Source organism: Babylonia areolata, chromosome 2, assembly GCF_041734735.1.
Source record: "Babylonia areolata isolate BAREFJ2019XMU chromosome 2, ASM4173473v1, whole genome shotgun sequence".
Lineage (NCBI taxonomy): Eukaryota > Metazoa > Mollusca > Gastropoda > Neogastropoda > Buccinidae > Babylonia > Babylonia areolata.
The window spans coordinates 13,258,880-13,278,424 of NC_134877.1; the positions used below are offsets into that span (position 1 = coordinate 13,258,880).

The 19,545-nt window shown below is 39.5% G+C and overlaps 1 protein-coding gene across 2 annotated transcripts in view; it reads left to right on the plus strand.

The window, feature by feature from the left end:
* The window catches only part of LOC143297945 (uncharacterized), a 30,684-nt gene that overhangs the window by 1,568 nt on the left and 9,571 nt on the right, over positions 1–19,545 (plus strand). The window contains exons 2-7 of one of the 2 annotated variants that reach the window (XM_076610570.1): positions 2,700–2,758; positions 3,785–3,867; positions 4,264–4,331; positions 8,333–8,406; positions 10,318–10,418; positions 17,456–17,546. In XM_076610570.1, coding sequence (XP_076466685.1) covers positions 2,700–2,758; positions 3,785–3,867; positions 4,264–4,331; positions 8,333–8,406; positions 10,318–10,418; positions 17,456–17,546 — 476 coding nt within the window. The remainder of the gene's footprint in view (positions 1–2,699; positions 2,759–3,784; positions 3,868–4,263; positions 4,332–8,332; positions 8,407–10,317; positions 10,419–17,455; positions 17,547–19,545) is intronic. The other variant, XM_076610561.1, reaches the window with a different exon arrangement.

Below are 19,545 nucleotides of genomic sequence, written 5' to 3' on the forward strand. Positions count from 1 at the left end.
ATTTATAATGTTTTATAAGGTTCTCATCATTGGCATCCATGGTTTTTAGCAAAAGATTTTGCATTTGAATTATATATCATTTCATATTTTGCATTCTGAAAGGTTTTTTTAGTACCTTGCTCTTTTTATTATTAAAAAAAAACCTTTTTCTATTTGTCTGAAGTTTGCTTAGAAATGTTATCAAGACAGAGTATTTACTCTCTACTTAACGTCTTAAGTGTAAAGTACTTGATCAGACATGGTCATCTCCAACAGGTGATTGGCCTCTTAGATATCTTTTCCAGTTATATAATTAGCTTTTGGTGTCATATACTGTGCCATGTCAAACTGATGCAAACTAGGCCTATTGGTTTGCTCTGCTTGGCCAAATTTCGCGCGTGGCCGGGCGCGGCCTCCCCTTGGGAGTCCGCGCCTAGCTGCGAGTCCCCACAGCACGGAGATGACTTGCCATTCACCCTTCTCCCTGCCTCGCGCTGGGACACCTCGGGAGGCGACGCTCGTACCTCTTTCCCCCCGGTCCCCTTCATGACCGTTGAAGTACTTGAATAGTCATGTCCACAATTTCACTGCATTACTATGCCCATGCTTATACTATAAATCATAATGTAGCAAACTAAGCTGTAAGTGTAAGTTACAGTTCAGTTTGCTACATTATGATTTATCATATGTGAATTTTATTCCTCTTCCTCTTCAAATCATCATAATCATGTCCACAACCTATTAGTATTAACCATTTTATCACTTTTTAATTTTATGTTGACAGTTACATCATTGGAAAGAACCTGTCACCATTATATCACCTTTTAATTTCATCCTTACGGTACATCATTGGAACCTGAAGACCTGGTCTTTTTTCTGAACTGTTTACAAAATCCAGTTTCCTTTGCTACTTTATTGGCATCCTAAGTTTCTGGCTGTTAACATAGTATACTAGTAAATTACTAATTCAGAAGTATTTTCATCTTTGTGTAGAGGAATCTCGATTAGTGTCAATTCATATTTTGAATCCCGAAAGTACTCAGTTTTTTGCTTATATTTCCTTTTTTTAAAACTGTTTTCCATTTGTGATGTCTAAAATTTGCTTTTTTGAAGGGTCACGATAACAGAGTACTATTCAGTAACAGCTGAAACTTGTATGAAATACTAAACAAGACATGGTCATCTACATAAGCACATTAGGTGTCTTTGGGTGAAACCTGGTTCAAACAAAATGCTACATAGTATTGTACATTTTGTAATAAATGACTTTTTTTTTTTCACCATTCTATCTGAGATGGTTACAAATCTCAGAATGTAATAAATGTATTGATAGTATCAATTACTATTAGTGATTAGTACACTGTGCTTGTTTCACTGTAGTACTTTTCAACAAATTCAAATCACGACTGTATATAGTGTATACTATAATCACCAAAGTCAGCAAAGAGCACAATTCTGTATTCAGTGCTTGGTAATTAATCTGCTCACTGCCTATAAGACATCAGTTGACATCTCATACACAGTGTTGCCACATGATCTGTAAGATGTCCACTGATGTCCTGTATCTATTCATATTTTCCCTTCATTTTTGATTCAGTGAACATAAACAGTCAGGTTGATTTGTTTAGATGATGAAAATAAATGAGTATTTGTCAGGTGGAAAACCCTTCCTCTTGATAATGATTTGCTAACACTAGTAACAGTACAATGTTAAGCATGCGTGGAAATGGGGTTGCCCCATGTGCAAAACAGGCAGTGAAAACTTTGTCCAGCAAAGACAGTGGTCTTCAGTCAGCGGATTTACAAGATTTGCAAGCTGTGCTAATGGTTATGGATAGGAATATAACAAAGGAGATGGATATCTCTTATCTGATGATTCATTTAAACATGAAGGTGGTGACAATGCTAGTGACAAAATGACAGCTAGTTTTGTCCATCTGTCCAATCAGACAGCTTTTTTGAGTAGGTGACTAAGAATGACAGAGAATGTGCAGAGTAACGTTGTAAGACGGGGAGAGGAAGAGGCATGGAGTGATGTAAAATTCTGTAAGATAATTATGATTAGTCAAATAGCAGTCACAGGGCATGGATGTCAATGAACTGCACATTTAACCCTGTGAAAGTGGACTGGACATGAAACACATAGTCATAGTGACCTGTTTTTAAAATTTTTTCACACTTTTTGTCACTGAATCAGATTGGTGATTTATTAAAGTTGCAAACAGAGGAGACAAACTGGATGCACAGCACTTTAATCACCTTAGCTGCAACCTGGGGCAGTGTTATTGTTAACTTTGCAACAAGAGTGTTCATTCTCTTTAGTCTCCATTACTGCACTGTTTCCATGCAGAGTAATGGGGTGTAGAGGTGGAAGCATATATTTTATTGGTAATTACTGGTCACTGCCACAGGTATTCATTCAAAACATTTGTTGATAATACAAACGTTCTAGGAAGCAGATTTAAACTTACTTGAATGAGTAACTTTTCCATATGTCCTTGGAAGTTGAAGTTGGACTAAAACATGAAAAAGAATGACCATGGATGGACCTTGGTGATAGTGCTTTAAACTGTCACTGGATATGATGCTATTTTTTCTTGGTTTCTTTGAGAGTATGTTCATTTAGGATGATATTTTTAGGTTTCTTTATGAGTGTGTTAATTTTTATACTTTGTTTGATGATAACTGTTCTGCTTGTTTTGTTTTTTTTTGCATTCCAGAGAACACGGCAAGAAGAAAAAGCAAGATAACTGGAACGAGCAAGTTGACGAAGCAACAGGTGAGCATTGACTTAGTGAATGTGTAATTATTTTGAAGTAGACTTTTTGTTTATATAAAGACAAAACAAAAGAAAAGAATAGTGGTGAGAATTAAGTAATTAATAGTGGTGAGATTGATGCAATTAATGATTACCAGTGTGTTTACATGCATCACAAATGAGTGAGAGTTATTAACTTTTCAGACTTAGAGAGTCAGCCTAGTCGCGGTGAGGAATTGTATTCTCCAAACTGGTATTGACCTGCTTATGGCTTGACTGGTCTCCTAGCTCCCCTTTGTCATTTTTTTCCTCTTATCATTACTGAATATATTGTGGTCTTGGACCATTCTTAAAGTCTTAAACATGTTTGAATAGGTTTGGTAGGCTGATACTGATCGACTGATATAATGTTATGTCCGCTCACTCCATGATTTAAAAATATTCATAAGATAAATAAGGAAATAAAAACTAATTCATCATCGTAATGTTCTCTTATTTCATACAATGGCATGTTATGTCCATACTATCTTTATTTGAAAAAAAAAAAGTCCTTTGACACTGAAAATTGCACAAATATGAACAAATGGCATGGAGTGGAGAGAGAGTGAGAGAGAGAGGTAAACCTTATTCATATGCAAACACGCTCTTGTGCTCACAGAAAAAGAGGACATTCATAATAGAGGTAAACCTTATTCACATGCAAACACGCTCTTGTGCTCACAGAAAAAGAGGACATACATAATATTTTAATTTGATCCTGATAAGCCGTAATGCATACATGTACACACACATGCTCACAAGCATGCGTGCATGCACACACACACACACACACACACACACACACACACACACACACACACACATACATACTTACTCACTGCCTCACACTGTTATAAGAACATGACATAGTTTGATGCAGACAAGTGGACCACATCTGCACACTATTCACACAAAATATACCTTCACACTGTACTGGTGTATTATGTTTACAAACATGTGTGACTTTGTCATTATGTTAATAGCTGTCATGGCAAATTGAATTTGCAGTTGAAGCAGAAGAGACTGTGCTGGATGAGGAAGATGTCATGTTACGGCAGGTGATGGGCTTTGGGAACTTCAACACCACAAGGGTAAGTGCTCAGTAATTTCCTACTTCCGGGAGGTTATCGGCCGTAGTTTCGTCTGCTCCGCATAGGCGGATAGTAGTTTGCACAGGACAGGAATGTCAGACCCCTGCCAGAGTCTGCACTAGTTGGGTCACGGTAAGTATGTTATTTAAACGTAATTTTAGATAGAAAATTTCCTGTTTAATTTCCAGGTGTGAACGAATATCTGCCCCCTTTTTTTAAAACCAAAACTTAAAGAAATAAGCTTTATTGCATGAGCACTTGCGATAGCCATGTAGTCATATCGGTTCTTTTTCTTGCCAACAGTTTTCATTGTTATTATTGATGCAGTGGTTTTGTGTGTTTGCGTGTGTGTCAAGTGTTTCTATTTCAAATTGACTTGTTTGTGTTTTGCATCAGGAGGCCATGTCTGAAGACAACCAAGCGGATTCTACAACTGGTGTGTGTATCGGTGATACAAGTGCCAAGTGAGTGCATTAACCCCTAGGCTGCCTGTATGATGAGATAACTCATCATGGAAAGCATACGTACGCTTCGCTGCCACAGTGACGAGATAACTCGTCATCGAAATATTTTGACTTTTCCCTACTTTGCATTCAGTTCGTTGACAAAAATGCTGGTAGCTTTAGCTTGGGGAATCTTTCTAGATTCTATTCATAGCTAGAAACACCATCTGCGTCATATGGCAGTCCTTTATTTGAACGTTTTGGTTGGGTTACTGGCCGCAGTCTTTGCCTGGCTCCTCTCCTCGCTCGCTCAACAGAATGTCAGACTGACTCCGTGCTCAAGACATGTGATTGTGGCGAACTAAATCAACCAAGATTATTTTCTTTAGCTGATGCTCAGAAAGAATTGAAGCATAAATTCGAAGGAGAAGACAGTGGTGAACATTTATAGGACGATTTGATAGAAAATAAAGGGAGCAATCAAGAGAGTGGCCAAGATACGACTATCAGTGAGTTATGATGGCTGTTCAGCTCTAGCAGACGACAGAAGTCACCAAATTTTTAGCAGGCCACAGTGTGGGCTATTTTCTTGGCACTCAGCCAACGCGGTCTGATGAGAACTGGATAAAGTGACCATGTGAGAGGGGTGAAGAGGAGGGGGGTGGAGACTGAGGGGCTTGGCCTCACATCCATATTATCACTTGCAGAAGTCAGTGCATTATGTATCTATTTCTTTTTCAGTTTTTTATATTGTGGTTGTTCTAGTATGATTTTGTGTGTGCAGATATCCATTTGTCCAGAAAATATGATATTTTAGTGCAAATTACCTGACTTATGTTTGTAATGAACAAGTTGAAAATGTGACAAAAAACAAAACACTGATTTCAAAACAACAGCATGTCACTAAAAAATATATAAAATGGGAAAACATCATGTGTTTTGTATTCTTCATTTCCCTTTCAGAAAATATGTACTTTTAGGGTCTTTCTCCAATAACAAAGAGCACAAAACTTTTTGAAAATTTATGCCCTTTTTTGTGAAAAAACCCTGGCAACGAAAGGGTTAAACAGTGTCAATTATTCATCCCTTCATAAAGACATTGGGAAGGATGGTGTAAGATTCAGCCCAGTTTTTTCCATGAATCTAACAACATTTAAAAAAAAAGATTTTATTGCTTGTTATGACCCTGTCTCATTTTTATCTTAAAAGAATTACTCATTACTGTATATTTTGATAGTAATTTGACAGTTTTGAGTGTCACATATTTAAATCATTCACATGTTCAGTTTACAAAAATTGCATGGCTGATATAATGATAGGCCTTTTGATTGACAAATGTTCCAAGAGGCTGAATCAATGAATGTGTGCTGTCCAGTTTGTACTTGTCCACCTGAAAATGAATTAACAGACTGTTCACCAGCTGGAACACTGATCACATCTTCAGTCTTCAGAGACATTTACTGATGAGGTGTGCATGATACCCTGGGCACAAACTGAGCAAAAGAAGTAAAAATAAGTAGAGATAGGGGTTGGGAATAACAAAACAAATCTTTAACAAGTTTTCACACTCCATCTGGGCCAATACAGCTATCATACTTGATCATTTTCAAGGAAACTGGTCCCCAAAACATCAACAAGAACATGAACAATTTTACTAAAACAGTGATTCACAGTGATGTACAGAGTGAACATTTTTGTGCTGGAATTGAAATGCCTGTTTCGTTTTATTTTTGCAAAATCTTGAATACTGGTGCCCGTATCATCATGGAATACTATGGTACACTGATGTCTTTCACTGTCTACTATTTTATAGGCATATTATAGGGATGTGAGACCTACACAAAATCACTTGATTTCATGGAAAAAAAACATTTGTGAGTTGGGCGTGGCTGCCGCAGAAAAGCCCCAGTGGCCATTCCTGAGATCTGTGCAAATCCAGAGAGAAAATGGGGAAGGGGGTAAAACTCAGGTATGATGTCGCTGACAGCGGCTGTTGTGACACTACTTATGATGTATGTGGGGACAAAATCGAAGGAAGAAAAAACAAAAACTTCTACACTCTTTCCAACTGTCCTGATAATGAAAGGTTCTTTTCCATTCTAATCTGTTCTGTGTTGATTAGTGGAACCAGCTCTCATGCCAAACATATTATTTACATAGATTCAGTTGAGAGTCGGTTCTGAGTCATTTTGATGACAACCTACACGCTTTGATTTGCTTGAATGAGAAAAGAACAAACAAAAAAGACACATTTGAATTAAAAGCAACAAGCAGACAAACGAAAACAGACATGCTTGGACGCGCGCACACACACGCATGCGCGCACACACGCATGCTCACACACGTGCTCATGCACACGCACGCACACACACACACACACACACACAGACACAGGCACATATACACATATACACACATAAGCATGATCTATGTCCCTGTCTAGCCACAAGGGCCATTCCTCTCTTTATGCAACAAAAATCGCTACATTTGACGATGCTTTTTTTTTGTGTGCTGATATTACCGTAAAGTTTGGTCTATAAGCCGAAACTTTTTCTCCCAGCTTCAACCTCTGCGGCTTATATAATCATGCGGCTTATTTGAGGATTTTAATGATCCCCGGAGTGTCACGTTCTTGTCTATTCTTCTTTCAAAGTGGCACTGCGTCAGTGCGTGTCGAGTGGGAAACCCGGATGACATGGTGAAAAGTCCTTCACCAAAACTGGCTGTTTACGACAAGCAAGCTTTGCTGAAGTCTGTCACTGGATCCTGACAGCATGGGGAAAAGTAAAGCAGTCCATTATCAATAGATTTCGTAAGGCTGGACTGTTCGCTGCAGCAGACGACAATGCAAGCAAATAACCATCAGCGACCTCCACCTTGCGTTCATGTTCATCAAGTGAAAGCGAGGCTGAAGTCAGTGACAAGATGGTGGAGGAAGCTGTGCTGGTTCTCTTCAACTCGGACACTGAAAACGAAGATTTCAGTGGATTCAGTGAGCAGGACGATGTTGAATAAATGTGACTATCCCTAAATTCAGGATCTTATTTTCGTTGTGTGTTTTTTTGGGTTTTTTTTGTGGCACTAGCAGTATTTGTATTTGCTTTTCTTTGTGTTGTTTCCGCTTATGTTTATTTCATAACCTACAGTATTAACAGCTTTTCCATAGTATCGGTATGTGTTCTGGTACCGGTAATAAGTGTGGCTTATAAGCCAGTGCGGCTTATGTGTGTGTGAAGTTCAGTTTAAAAAAAAATTTAGTGGATGTGGCTTATATACCAGTGCACTCAATAGACTGAACTTTAAGGTACATCAGCTGATGGTGGTACACTTGATGGTTGCAATTATTATATGTTATTTAGATCTGGGATCTATAGCAGAAGTACCAAAGATTCATCTCCATTACGAGCAGAAAATATGTTTTGTTTTATTCCAGAATTTAGGCTGACAGGAAAGACTGATCTTTCTTTCATGTGTTTATGTGCCATTGAAAGAAAGGTTATATTGATCCATGTAGTACATTGAAACATTGGTGATTCCTGCACTGTTACTGGGGTTTATAAACAGAATATAACAATTTCAGTGATTCATCAGGCTCCTTTTGAATACTTTTTTGAAGAAATTTTCTACTTTTGATCACAGGAGAGCCTTTCAAATGCCTTTTGAACCATATTTTTTATTCAGCTTCAGCCATAGGGTCCCTGCCCCTGTACCCTGCCATTTGGACACTTTTCACACACTCTTCTTTTCAAATGGTCTACTCCCCCATATCCCTGCCAAAGGCATCACCCAGTGCAATGCCTGGTCCCCCCGACCCACCACCCCTGCCCCCCATGCATGCGTCAATTTAAGTAATTTTGAAAAAATTTAGAATCTCACCTCTGATATAGCTGATGTTTTTTTAAGTATAGCTGGGCCTGATTCTTGTATGTGAAGTATATTTTCACCATTGCTTTTTTGTGTTGTAACCTTCTTTGCTAAATGAATGTTCTTTTTTTTTAATGAGTGGTTCAAATTGTTTTCAGGTCAACAACATCAACTTCTTGGGAAAGAGCAGCTGGTTTTATCGGGCCACAAAAGCCAAAAGGGAAATCGCAAGGTCTGTGAAATACTTTTTCTGTACAGTGCACCGTTTTGTTTGATCATTATCATATCAGTAAAAGTTCTGTGGATGACTTAATTAACATTGTTATCATTTGAATACCCACATAGTGATAGGACTGAAAGTGAAAGCTATGTGTGTCAAGGATGGATTTTGCCATTTCTCTGTAGATCCTGTAACTGAACAACTGAGAAGCTCACTTTTTCAGTTATATGTATTCTTTTGCTTTCTTGGCCAATACTTAACACTTTCACTTGTTTCTACTGATGGGGTTGAATGTGTTTATTATGTTCTCACTACCATTTATGTTTTGGGAAATGAGAGCATGCTGAGTTTGGTCATGTTCCCCTAACCTACCCATGTGTACATGGATTAAAGCAATTTTATAGTGTATTATTCTGCTTGCATATACTGACATATACTGACACAGAAGTGTAATCAGATTTGCACTTTTGTTTTTTTCATGTGGAAGATGAAACCTGTCTCAACTCTTTCTGCAGCAAGTGCTGCATTGATTCAGACCACTGACTCTACATATCCATAGGATGGAAGTCCTGTCATGCCCAGTAACATGCAAGGGCATTCTCAGCAACAATAACATCCTGCTGATCTAAGTCATCATAGTGGTTATAATGGTAGGTAGGCCTAATTGCGAACAGCGTTGGTGTACTGCCCCATTTGAAGTGTTCTCACCACACACATTTCACAGTTTGATGTTTGCTTCGACCATGTTCTGATACCTTAATGAATATCAGTTTCCAAGAACCAGTCAAACATCAGTTACTTCCGACTTTTTCCACGCTCCTTCGCTTCGTGTTCCACTGCTGACCAGGTTCACAAATGTGCTTTCAAAATCTTAAAATCAAGGGAAGCAAGTAGTAGGACTGGAACTTTGACACAGTTTGAAATAGCTGATTTGACTGGATATGTTGAATGAATTGTGCATTACCAGTGCTGCGAAAATTTAAGAAAGCATTTGGTGACAGATCAGATGGTCAGTTTTGACAGGAATCTCCAAAATAGTGTTGTTTGCAAGTAAACTATAGGATGTTTGACGTGATTATATTTGCAAACAATGCTGCACAGCTACTGAGCGCTCTCAAAAGGGTGTGTGTGTGTGTGTGTGTGTGTGTGTGTGTGTGTGATTAGAACCAACAATAGAACAGTCTGTTGTGCTGTTCCAATAATATGTTATGTCTAGTGTGTTCAAGACCTGCTTCTGTTTTAATTGTCCATGTGTACCAAACCCATTGTTCTCAGTTAGACTTGCCTGTTTGTATTTACCTACAGGCACCCCTGCTATTTCAGCTGCTGGAAAAAGGTTGAAAAGAAGGTGGTGCAACAAATCAGATAAAACCTTCAGAATCGAAGAGCTACAATTGATGGATTGTACAACCTGTTATCTGTATAACAGATACGTTAAGCTGGTCACTTTGACTGAATTGTTCGCAATTAGGCCTACGTACCCTATGTGATGTTTATCTCTTTAGTGCATATGACAGGTTTTTATAAAATTTGCTTTACCACAATTGGATTGTATTCCAAGTAAATATTGACCACATTCATCAGTATTTGGTTCGTGCAGTGTATTCTGTCGCTGGGAAGAAAACATAACTATTTAAAGAGAGTAAATTCATTAAACTTGAGTGTGTAACTTGTCCTAACATCTTGAACTTACATGGCAGTATGCTGAAGTTTGATTTTTTTCTTGTTAGATGATGATGATGATGATGATTATTATTTAAAGTAATTTTTATGTGTGTTTTTATGCTGTTTTTGACATTAATTTGCTGTCATTCTATCCTCCACATCCCAGATGGGGTAAAAGGATTAAATTTCTTTAATCAGTGAAATGGAAATGTATGATACACTGTTGCATTCTCACTTACACTTGTATATTAATTTCAGATTCTGAGAGTGAAGATACGAAGAATGGTGGTGGACCAATACTTTCAGAAGAAGAGAAAGCCATGATGAATAAATTGGGATGGAGTGTGTTTAACAAGAAGGTAATCTGTTACAGTGTGATAGGTTAAAAAAAAAGGTGGTAAATGTAATACTGTAACAGTAATAGTAATGGAACAAGAAGGTAATCTGTTACAGTGTGAAAGGTTAAAAAAAAAAGGTGGTAAATGTAATACTGTAACAGTAATAGTAATGGAACAAGAAGGTAATCTGTTACAGTGTGAAAGGTTAAAAAAAAAGGTGGTAAATGTAATACTGTAACAGTAATAGTAATGGTGATAATTACATGGTGATTGTACACGAGAGCTTTTTAAGTATTGTGAGCACATGTATCACTTTCACATTGGTATCAATATGTGCATACATGCACAGTGAATGAGTGATACATGTGTCCATGCACACTGATATAAACACATTTGTGCCATGCCCACACACGCATATGCATGGATGCATGCATATACATACATACTTGCATATGAAAAGAGAAAGATATATGTAGTTACATTGCTTAATCACCAGCAGAACCTTTCTCGGTGATTTTCACCAGTTGTCAACTTTTGCATTCAGCGAGGGTAGACAGGTGGTGAGAATTACTGGAACAGACTAAGCTTGAGTTTATTTCTTTTCTTGTACTTGGTAAAGTCCTGAAATGCTTTTCTTTTAGACAGTAAAATAGTTTATGGATTGACTGTTGCACATGATGGGCTTACGTTATATGTATGATTTCAAATGATGCTCATAAACATTAAAAGAATCAGAGCTGTCCAAGAATATTTGAACAACATATATCAGTAGTATAAGAAAATGGGAGTGCTTGGTTACTCACTCAGAAGTAAACTTGCCAGCAAATCAAACCCAGCATTTCTGTTGAAATGTCATATGGAATGATATGTTGAGATGTCACATGGATGTACTGTCCTGGGCTTGCATGTGTCATGGGAAAGGGGAGTTTGCAAAATGAAGGCAGAATGTCTGCGAAGTGGCCTGTTGTTTGGAAGATCTTTTTTCAACACTACTTCAGAGTCAAGAAGGCCATCATGCCATTGATCAACTCATGGAAAAGAGCATGAGAGGGAAAGCAGACAGAGTTTTAAAATGAGGAGCAAAGTGATCACTTGTAAAACATTGGTACATCTCAAAGCCAACAATGTGCAAACTTTTTCAGGAAGGAGCAGACATGTTCTTGGTTTTTATACAAGTGGACCCAAATGACTGAACATATAGCATAGTGTGCCCATCACCTGGCAGATGGAGAAAAATGTGTTAGTGCGTATGCGGGTGTGTGTATGTGAGAGAGGTTGCTTGGGTCAATATATACGTGTAATTTTTAATCTGTGAGTTTAAGTATAATTGTGTGTACCAATATGTGTGTGTGAGGTGAGTGGAGAATTTGTGTGTGCATGTGAGTGGTTGTGTATGTAATTAACCCTCTTGCATTCATACTGGGAGCAGCCAGATGCTGTTTAGTATGCCTCTAGATTTCCTGCTTTGAGTAGCTGGGAACGTGTGGCTGGTACTTTTCCATCATGCACTGACTTCACTCAAAGAGGCTGGGAATTAAGTATGGAATGTGTATATTGTTCAGTAATTTGCCTGTACTATTTTTGGAGTCTAGTGCCTGTTCTGTTTATAGAAAAGGGGAAGGAACAGAGTATACCAACTTGTCAATGAACCTGACCAGATTTCACAAATGCGGTTTTAGCATCTGCTTCTGAGATTGATGGGATGATTTTACTACATGCAAGAGATGGTACAAGAAGTGGAAATATTGTAAAAGAGAGGTGCTTGAAGATGAGTCAGACATGAATGTAGGTGATCATGGAGAAAAAAAGGAGGAATGATCCTGATTACATGTGCCACTTGCCACACTGCAAATCATAAAGCGACCTGCAACACAGCCAGATGCTGTGACCAACTTTCTGCTGCCAACCGATCTGACACACTTACTCCCAGACACTGCTACACCCACCTATGTATTTCCTCTTTTGTTTATGCCACTTCTTTTTTTTTTTTTTTTTTTTTAAAGCAGCTGCTGAAGAAACCATGAAGACCGAAGCAACTCAGCAGAAACAAACTATGAATTACACACATGACCCCCTTTGTTTCAACACCACACCTGAAAAAGTAGCCATTTGACAACCGGGTTAACTCTTTCTATACTAAGGTACGCTATAGTGTACTTAATGCGCACAGCACTTTGTTACTGTGGTACGCCATAGCATACCGCAAGTTAAAAAATTCATAGTTCATAGGTGTTAACGGTTTTGTGCGAAGCTAACCGACACATCTCTGTTCTACAGTCACCCAAAAGTGCGCCTGTGCTTTTATTGTGGCTGAGAATGCCTTTGAGTACAATACATGCGAGTGTACAGTCACTCAACTCTGCCGTTTTGCTTGCTCGCTCGACAAGACCGCATCTCCATCAACTTCGGCAAGTGTTTGGCTCGAAGTCAAATGCAAACTGATTCAGTAGTGGATATCCTCTGTGCATACGCATTTGCCCATTCAATCACTACAGTTAGGAAGTGTTTATGGTTACAAAAGACTACATTTGTAAAATTTCTGTTATATGAGAAAAACTCACCCCCTTTGTGTCAGTTGTGAAAAACAGTTTTTTTCTTCAAAATATGATAAATCAGTTTGTAATTAAGTGAGTGCTTAGAAACTTTGTCAACTGTTAGTCCATTCTATTCTTTATAGTATCACAAAATTTCTTAGCTGTATGTAATTGTATTCTTTTTTAGATCGGGCAGTATAGAATGAGTTAACAACAGGAAGTATCATGTATCATAATTTTCATACAGGTTCAACAACTAGAAGGTGACAACAGGAAACATCATAATGATCATACAAGTGTTAGTTCTGCCAGGTGCCTCTCTGCTAGCACAAGAATGGCCCTTTTTGTGGATACCATGCCCAGTATATTGCCCAACAGCTTCTGTCTTCCTTTTTTGTGCATACCTGTGTTTTGTTGTTAGTGGTGACTGTGATGTTTGACTGTGACTGTACAGGCTCTTTTACAAGGAAGGAGGTTATATGTATGTTGTAGACGTATACTCAAGGAGTAAGTGGGTTCTATCTTCTTGAGAGGATGAAATAACATGGAAAACAGCACAGCAGTATTGTTTAGGTGGCTGGTCTGGTGCACCATCACTACTGGCTATTCACTACTTCATCAGCGTCTGTGGTTTGATCTGGCCGACCAGCGTCATCCTCTGCTCGATAGTTGTCACTGCACAGACCAGACTCCTGGTCACCAGCAGGCTCCATATGGTCATCTGGAGGTGCCACGCTGCTATTTTTCTTCTGTCATGCCAGGTGCCAGTATCTGCTGTGCAGTTGGTGACTCTACAGGCAGTTGCTGTCACTACAGGCATTTTGTCTGTCCTCAGACCGAGCTGCACTATGACTTCTCATCTTCTCTGTCTTCATGACTCGGATGGTTGGATTGAATCTGCAGGATCAGGGGGTGTACTGTTGTCTACATCAGGCTGATTCTGTAGCTTTGACACTCCTCTGGACCCATTCTTGGTTTGTGTTGGCTGATGATCATCTTTTCTAGGTGTTGTCTTAGCAGGAAAAACTCCAGTTGGCAACAAATGCTTTCTATTCAGTGTACATCTGTGACTTGGGTCAGTTTCTTTGTACACTGGTTTGTCTGAGTTTGTGTTACGTGACCACCACATAGGTGCCATCTTCCTATCTGTTGGACAGTTTGTGCTTGGAATCAAAAGCCAATACCTTCACCAATTCTTGATCTCTTGTCTGAAGTGAATGTGTCTGCCACAGCCCACTACAAGGCAAGGAACTCAAGTTTATGGGTGGGATAGTTTGGCTCAGCTTTGTTGAGGGACCTCCTGGTATAAGTGGTCACCTTTTTGGAGCCGTCTTCGTGCTCTTGATACAGCATACTGCTCAAACGCTGCTTGTTCTTGCTTGCCGCAGGTCTATGGGTTCTGGATGTCTTTCTTCTTGTTCACTCTTCGTTTCTTCCTCACTGGTGTGGGTATCAGAGTTGAAAGCAGTGCAGCAATCCTGGTGAAATTCTGCAAAAACTTGTGGTAATAGCTGGTGAATCCCAAGAACTTGTGCATGTCTTTGGATGTTTTGGGGGTGGGCCAGTCTCTGATGCAGGCAGTCATGTCGGGGTCAGGCGCAAAACCATCTTTGGTGATTTGATGACCCACATACACAACCTTCTTGTGGAAGATTTTGCACTTTCTTGGTGCACATGTCAGTCCTGCATCATGAATCTACTGGAAGACATGACAGAGACATTCCAGTTGTTCATTGCATGTCCTTGAGAAAATAATGATGTTGTCAAGGTAGAAGAGGCAAGTTTTCATGTGTGGATCACCAAAGATGCCTTTCGTCAACTGTTGGTGGGCTGCTGGTGTGTTCGTTAGACCAAAGGGCAGTTGGATGTACTCACAGAAGCCTAAAGGACCAGTAGTAAAAAAGATACATTCGTTGTGCCCCTCTTCGATTTCTACCAGGTAATACGGGTGCAATACCTGAGGGGTTAAAGTGTTGGACTTTCAATCTGAGGGTCCCGGGTTTGAATCTCAGTAACGGCGCTTGGTGAGTAAAGAGTGGAGATTTTTCCGATCTCCCAGGTCAAGAGATGTGCAGACCTGCTAGTGCCTGAACTCCCTTTGTGTGTATACGCAAGCAGAAGATCAAATACGCACGTTAAAGATCCTGTAATCCATGTCACTGTTCAGTGGGTTATGGAAACAAGAACATACCCATCATGCACCCCCCAAAAAACAGGATATGGTTGCCTACATGGTGGGTTTAATAAACAAAACGGTCATACATATCTTTCTGAGTGTGTAAGTGTGCGTGCCTGAAATCTGATTGAATGACACAGGAAACGAATGATGAGCGCTCAGTGGCAGCTATTAGTCAGCTCTACCCAGGTAGGCAGCCTGTTGTGCAAATGGCCCTGTGTTTGTAAAGCGCTCAGAGCTTGGTCTCGGACCGAGGATAGGTGCTATATATATATATATGTGTATCCAAATCATTCAAAACCTCTTACTGTCAAGAACTGTGAAGTACTGGGATCCTGCTAAGCAAACAGTTAAAGATCTCTTTGACGTGGGGTAATGCTTAGGAGTCCTTTGAATTTGGTCAGCTGATAAAAGTCTGTACACAGTCTCAGACGACTGTCCTTCCATCATGCTAGGACCATATTGGAAGGCCTGAAGGCTGTGTAACTTTTTGATGACGTCTGCCTCCAGGAGCTGTTGAGGATCATTTTGTGCTACTGCTTGAAAGGCTTAGGGTTATGGAGGTCTGTTTGATGCCTGACTCAAGAATACAGTTCTACATGAGTCTATGATCTGGAAAACATTTCTACATGATCCTGGATGAGCTGTGTCCCAAACTACTGCTGTTAGGAGTCAGTCTGCTCATGTCAATGTTGACCATGCTCAACAAACTTTCCTGCTCATCCTGTGGCTGGTCTTCCAGGCTTGTGATTTCTACTGGCTGGATCTCAAACGGCAGTGCCCTGGGGAGCAATGATACAGTGTGTGTTGATAAATTAGCAAACGTGGCATCAACCAGTCCAGTGCGTTTTCGTTCGTAGGACACAAAGATTGATGTAACATCCAAGTCTAAATGACTGTGTGGAGTGATTGGAGCAGGGCATATGTCAGGTGGTGTGGCTGAGCTCTGCCTGTGAAGCCTTTGACAGAATGTTCTTGTCATTGATTATAACGTGCTCACTTGTTGGAATGTGCATGTGATGACCCTTGATTCTGTGATAGAAATTTCCACTGTTGTCTCCTTTTTCTGCATTCCCAGTCCATTCCTCTTTCTTGTTTCAAGCAAGCCTTGACACTTTTTTTTTCTTTTCCACGGTCTATGATGTACTATCTGTGCTGTTGTGCTCTGGCAATTAGATAGTGAGATTGTAAACACTGGGATCAGCACTAGCTGCCCATTCTGCAGTGTTATTTGCCAATGTGGTCTTTTTTATGTATTTTTTATTTTGCTTTGTAATATGGTTTTTCCTTTTTAACGATTTTTTTGTAATCTGAGGATGATAGATAAAGCGGAATGGCTGGCGTCCTCAGCATGGCCTAGTCTTATTTGCCCTAAGGAGCTAAATGGTTGGGATAATGTGTTTTGAACTGTGTTTTGTGGGTTTGTCTTAGTGTTTTCTTTGTAGATATGACATTTTTGTGTTGATGCAGTTGAGCATTTGTATAGTTTGGCAGTCCTGATATGGCCCTGTGCAGTCAGCTGGACTATAAGCAACAAGAACAAGAACAATCCATGTGAAGGAAACTGATTATTTAGTGTTTGTTATGGGTCATGAACAAACAGGTCAGATAGACACACACACAGACACATGCCTGAGTAGACACACACACAGACACATGCCTGAGTACCACACACACACACACACACACACACACACACACAGATCTATACACATTTTTCTTTCATTCACTATTACTCTTTGAGTCTCTCTTTCTCTCTTTCTGTCTGTCTGTCTCTCTCTCAAGCTAATAATTATGAACAAAAGAAAATGCAAGACAATAATAGCAATACTCATCACAAAACTGAATATCAAAGACTGAACTTTGATCATCTCATAATTCATTGTATTGTATTTCTCTTTTTCATCACAACAGATTTCTCTGTGTGAAATTCAGGCTGCTCTCCCCAGGGAGAGCACGTCGCTACACAGAGAACACCACCCTTTGTTGTTTTTTTTCATCAGAGAATTATGTGTATTAATTTGAAAAAAAGATATTGTTGAATGTGTGTGTGTGTGTGTGTGTGTGTGCATGCATGCATGTATGCATGCATGCATGCATGTGCAGGAGCAGTATGTATGTTTAAAGTGTGGGGTTAGACCTGATGAGATTAATTTTAAAGTTGGTTTCAGTTGAGCTTCAGCTTTTCACACTTGTCTCTTGCCTTTATGATCAAAACAGTCATGAAAAATGTGTGAACATACAGACAGGACATTCAAGGAAGGGATCAGTGAATGAACGCTGACATTGTTCAGTTCATTTACATTTGATATCACGAACTCCAGTAGCATTATTGGTTATTGTTGCAGAAAAACGAGAATGGAGACGAAATTGACGACGATGATAATGATGATGAGGAAAAAATGGATGATGGTGGCAAAGATGGGACTGCTGCTGAAGGTATTGGTTGGTTGTCAATGGTGGAGTTTTGGGTATTGTTTTTTTTCATTAAGTGCTGCTTTTGTGTGTGAGAAAGAAACAGAGACTGATACAAGTTAGAGAGAGAGCATGTGTACAATTACATGAATGCATACATGTTTGTGCATATATGCAACTTTCCAACTTTCTGTGGCAGTGCAAGAATGGTGGGGTGGGGTGTACACATACATAATTTTGCTAACATACTTTTCATGCGCACACCACACATGTTCACACTTATGCACAAAAAGAGGAGACATTAAAAAACTGCCGTTTGTATCACAGTTTTTTCTTCTCTTTCTAGCCCCATCATTCTTTTCCTCTTTGTGGTGTGTGTGTGTGTTTGTGTCTTTTTCTTAGATTCTTTCTCTTTCTGTCTTTGTATCAGCGCCTTTATCTCTGTGTGTCTTTCTCTTTGTCTGTCTCTTAGTACCTCTAGAATGTTAAGCAAGCAGGCTGCATCTGGAAATACCTGCATTATAAATATCTGTATCAATTCTCTCTCTCTCTCTCTCTCTCTCTCTCTCTCTCTCTCTCTCTCTCTCTCTCTATATATATATATATATATATATATATATATCTTCCTTTAGAAGCAGTTTCAATATTTTTGGTCCTGTCTTAAAATGCAGGAGCTTTAACCTCTTGACTGCGCTGTTGACGTACGGCGTACGTCATGAAATGTCGCTCAGCAATGCTGTGTTGACGTGCGCCGTACGTCATGAAACAACGGTCATTGTTTCTTGCTCCGCATTGCTGAAAATACAGCCCACGAAGCAACAAATTAGTTCCCTTGATTGCTCTTTCTTTCGTGAGTACCACAAGCCAAAAATTTCCAGCTCATTATCATAATTTTCGCGAAAGTTCTGCAAGTTTGTTCGAAGTTGAAGTTGTGTTTCCAAAGCCATGGCTGCACACAGACAAACCCTCTCACTTGAGCAGGTATTGGAGGAGATATTTCAAGATGACGATAGTGGAGATGAAGATTTTGGACCAAATGACCTGGAACTGCGTGAAGTTGATCAGGATGATTCAGATTTTGAGATGGAGGAGGCATTGTCACATGATGAAGAGGCTGAATCAGATGACGAAGCTCAACCAATTCAAGATGCAGGTGGGTGTTCATGAGGTTTATCAGTTTATTATAAGCATTTTCTTTGTTATTTCTCTTTGTAACAATGAAATATAACTACAGAATGGGTGTTTTGAATGTGTTAGCAATGACAAGTGTTTAGGTTGGTCAGTTACTCAATCAGTGAGACCATCACCGTGCGTGTGACTGACGTTGGTCAAGTGGGCGTGGCTGGCTCGCTGGCTCGCTCGCTCATTGTTTACAGGCAGTCACAGCGTGTGTCGGCCGCCTCTTATCGTGTATCAGTGTATGGAATGAGTGTCAATTGCCTTGCTGCTGGTGTTGATTGTGTGTGTGTGTGTGTGAACAAGAGAGAGAGATGAGGGAAGGGGCAAGGGGATGATGTTTATGAAACTGAAATCAGAGAATGATATGCATAATTTTTATACATAAATTACTTTGTAAATGCAACTCTTGTGTATGTGTGTGTGTGTGTGTGTGTGTGTGTGTGTATGTGTGTGTGTGTGTGTGTGTGTGTGTGTGTGTTGTCATTTTGTTTTGTACGAGAAAGTGAGAATGAAAGGGGCGTGGCAAACCCTGAACCAATTTCAATGTGTGTGTGTGTGTGTGTGTGTGTGTGTGTGTGTGTATGTGTGTGTGTGTGTGTGTGTGGTGTGTGTGTGTGTGTGTGTGTGTGTGTGTGTGTGTGTGTGTGTGTGTTTCTTTCAGCTTCTGAAAACACTCAGAAATAAAATGGTACAATTTCATAAACTATATATATATAAAACTAAAATATATGATTTAATAAAAATTTAGTCTTTCTTCCAATGTGTTGCAGGTATGCAGCATGGTGATGATGCTCGTCCTGGACCATCTGGACTTGGAGCTGGAAGAGGAAGGGGCCAGAGAAGA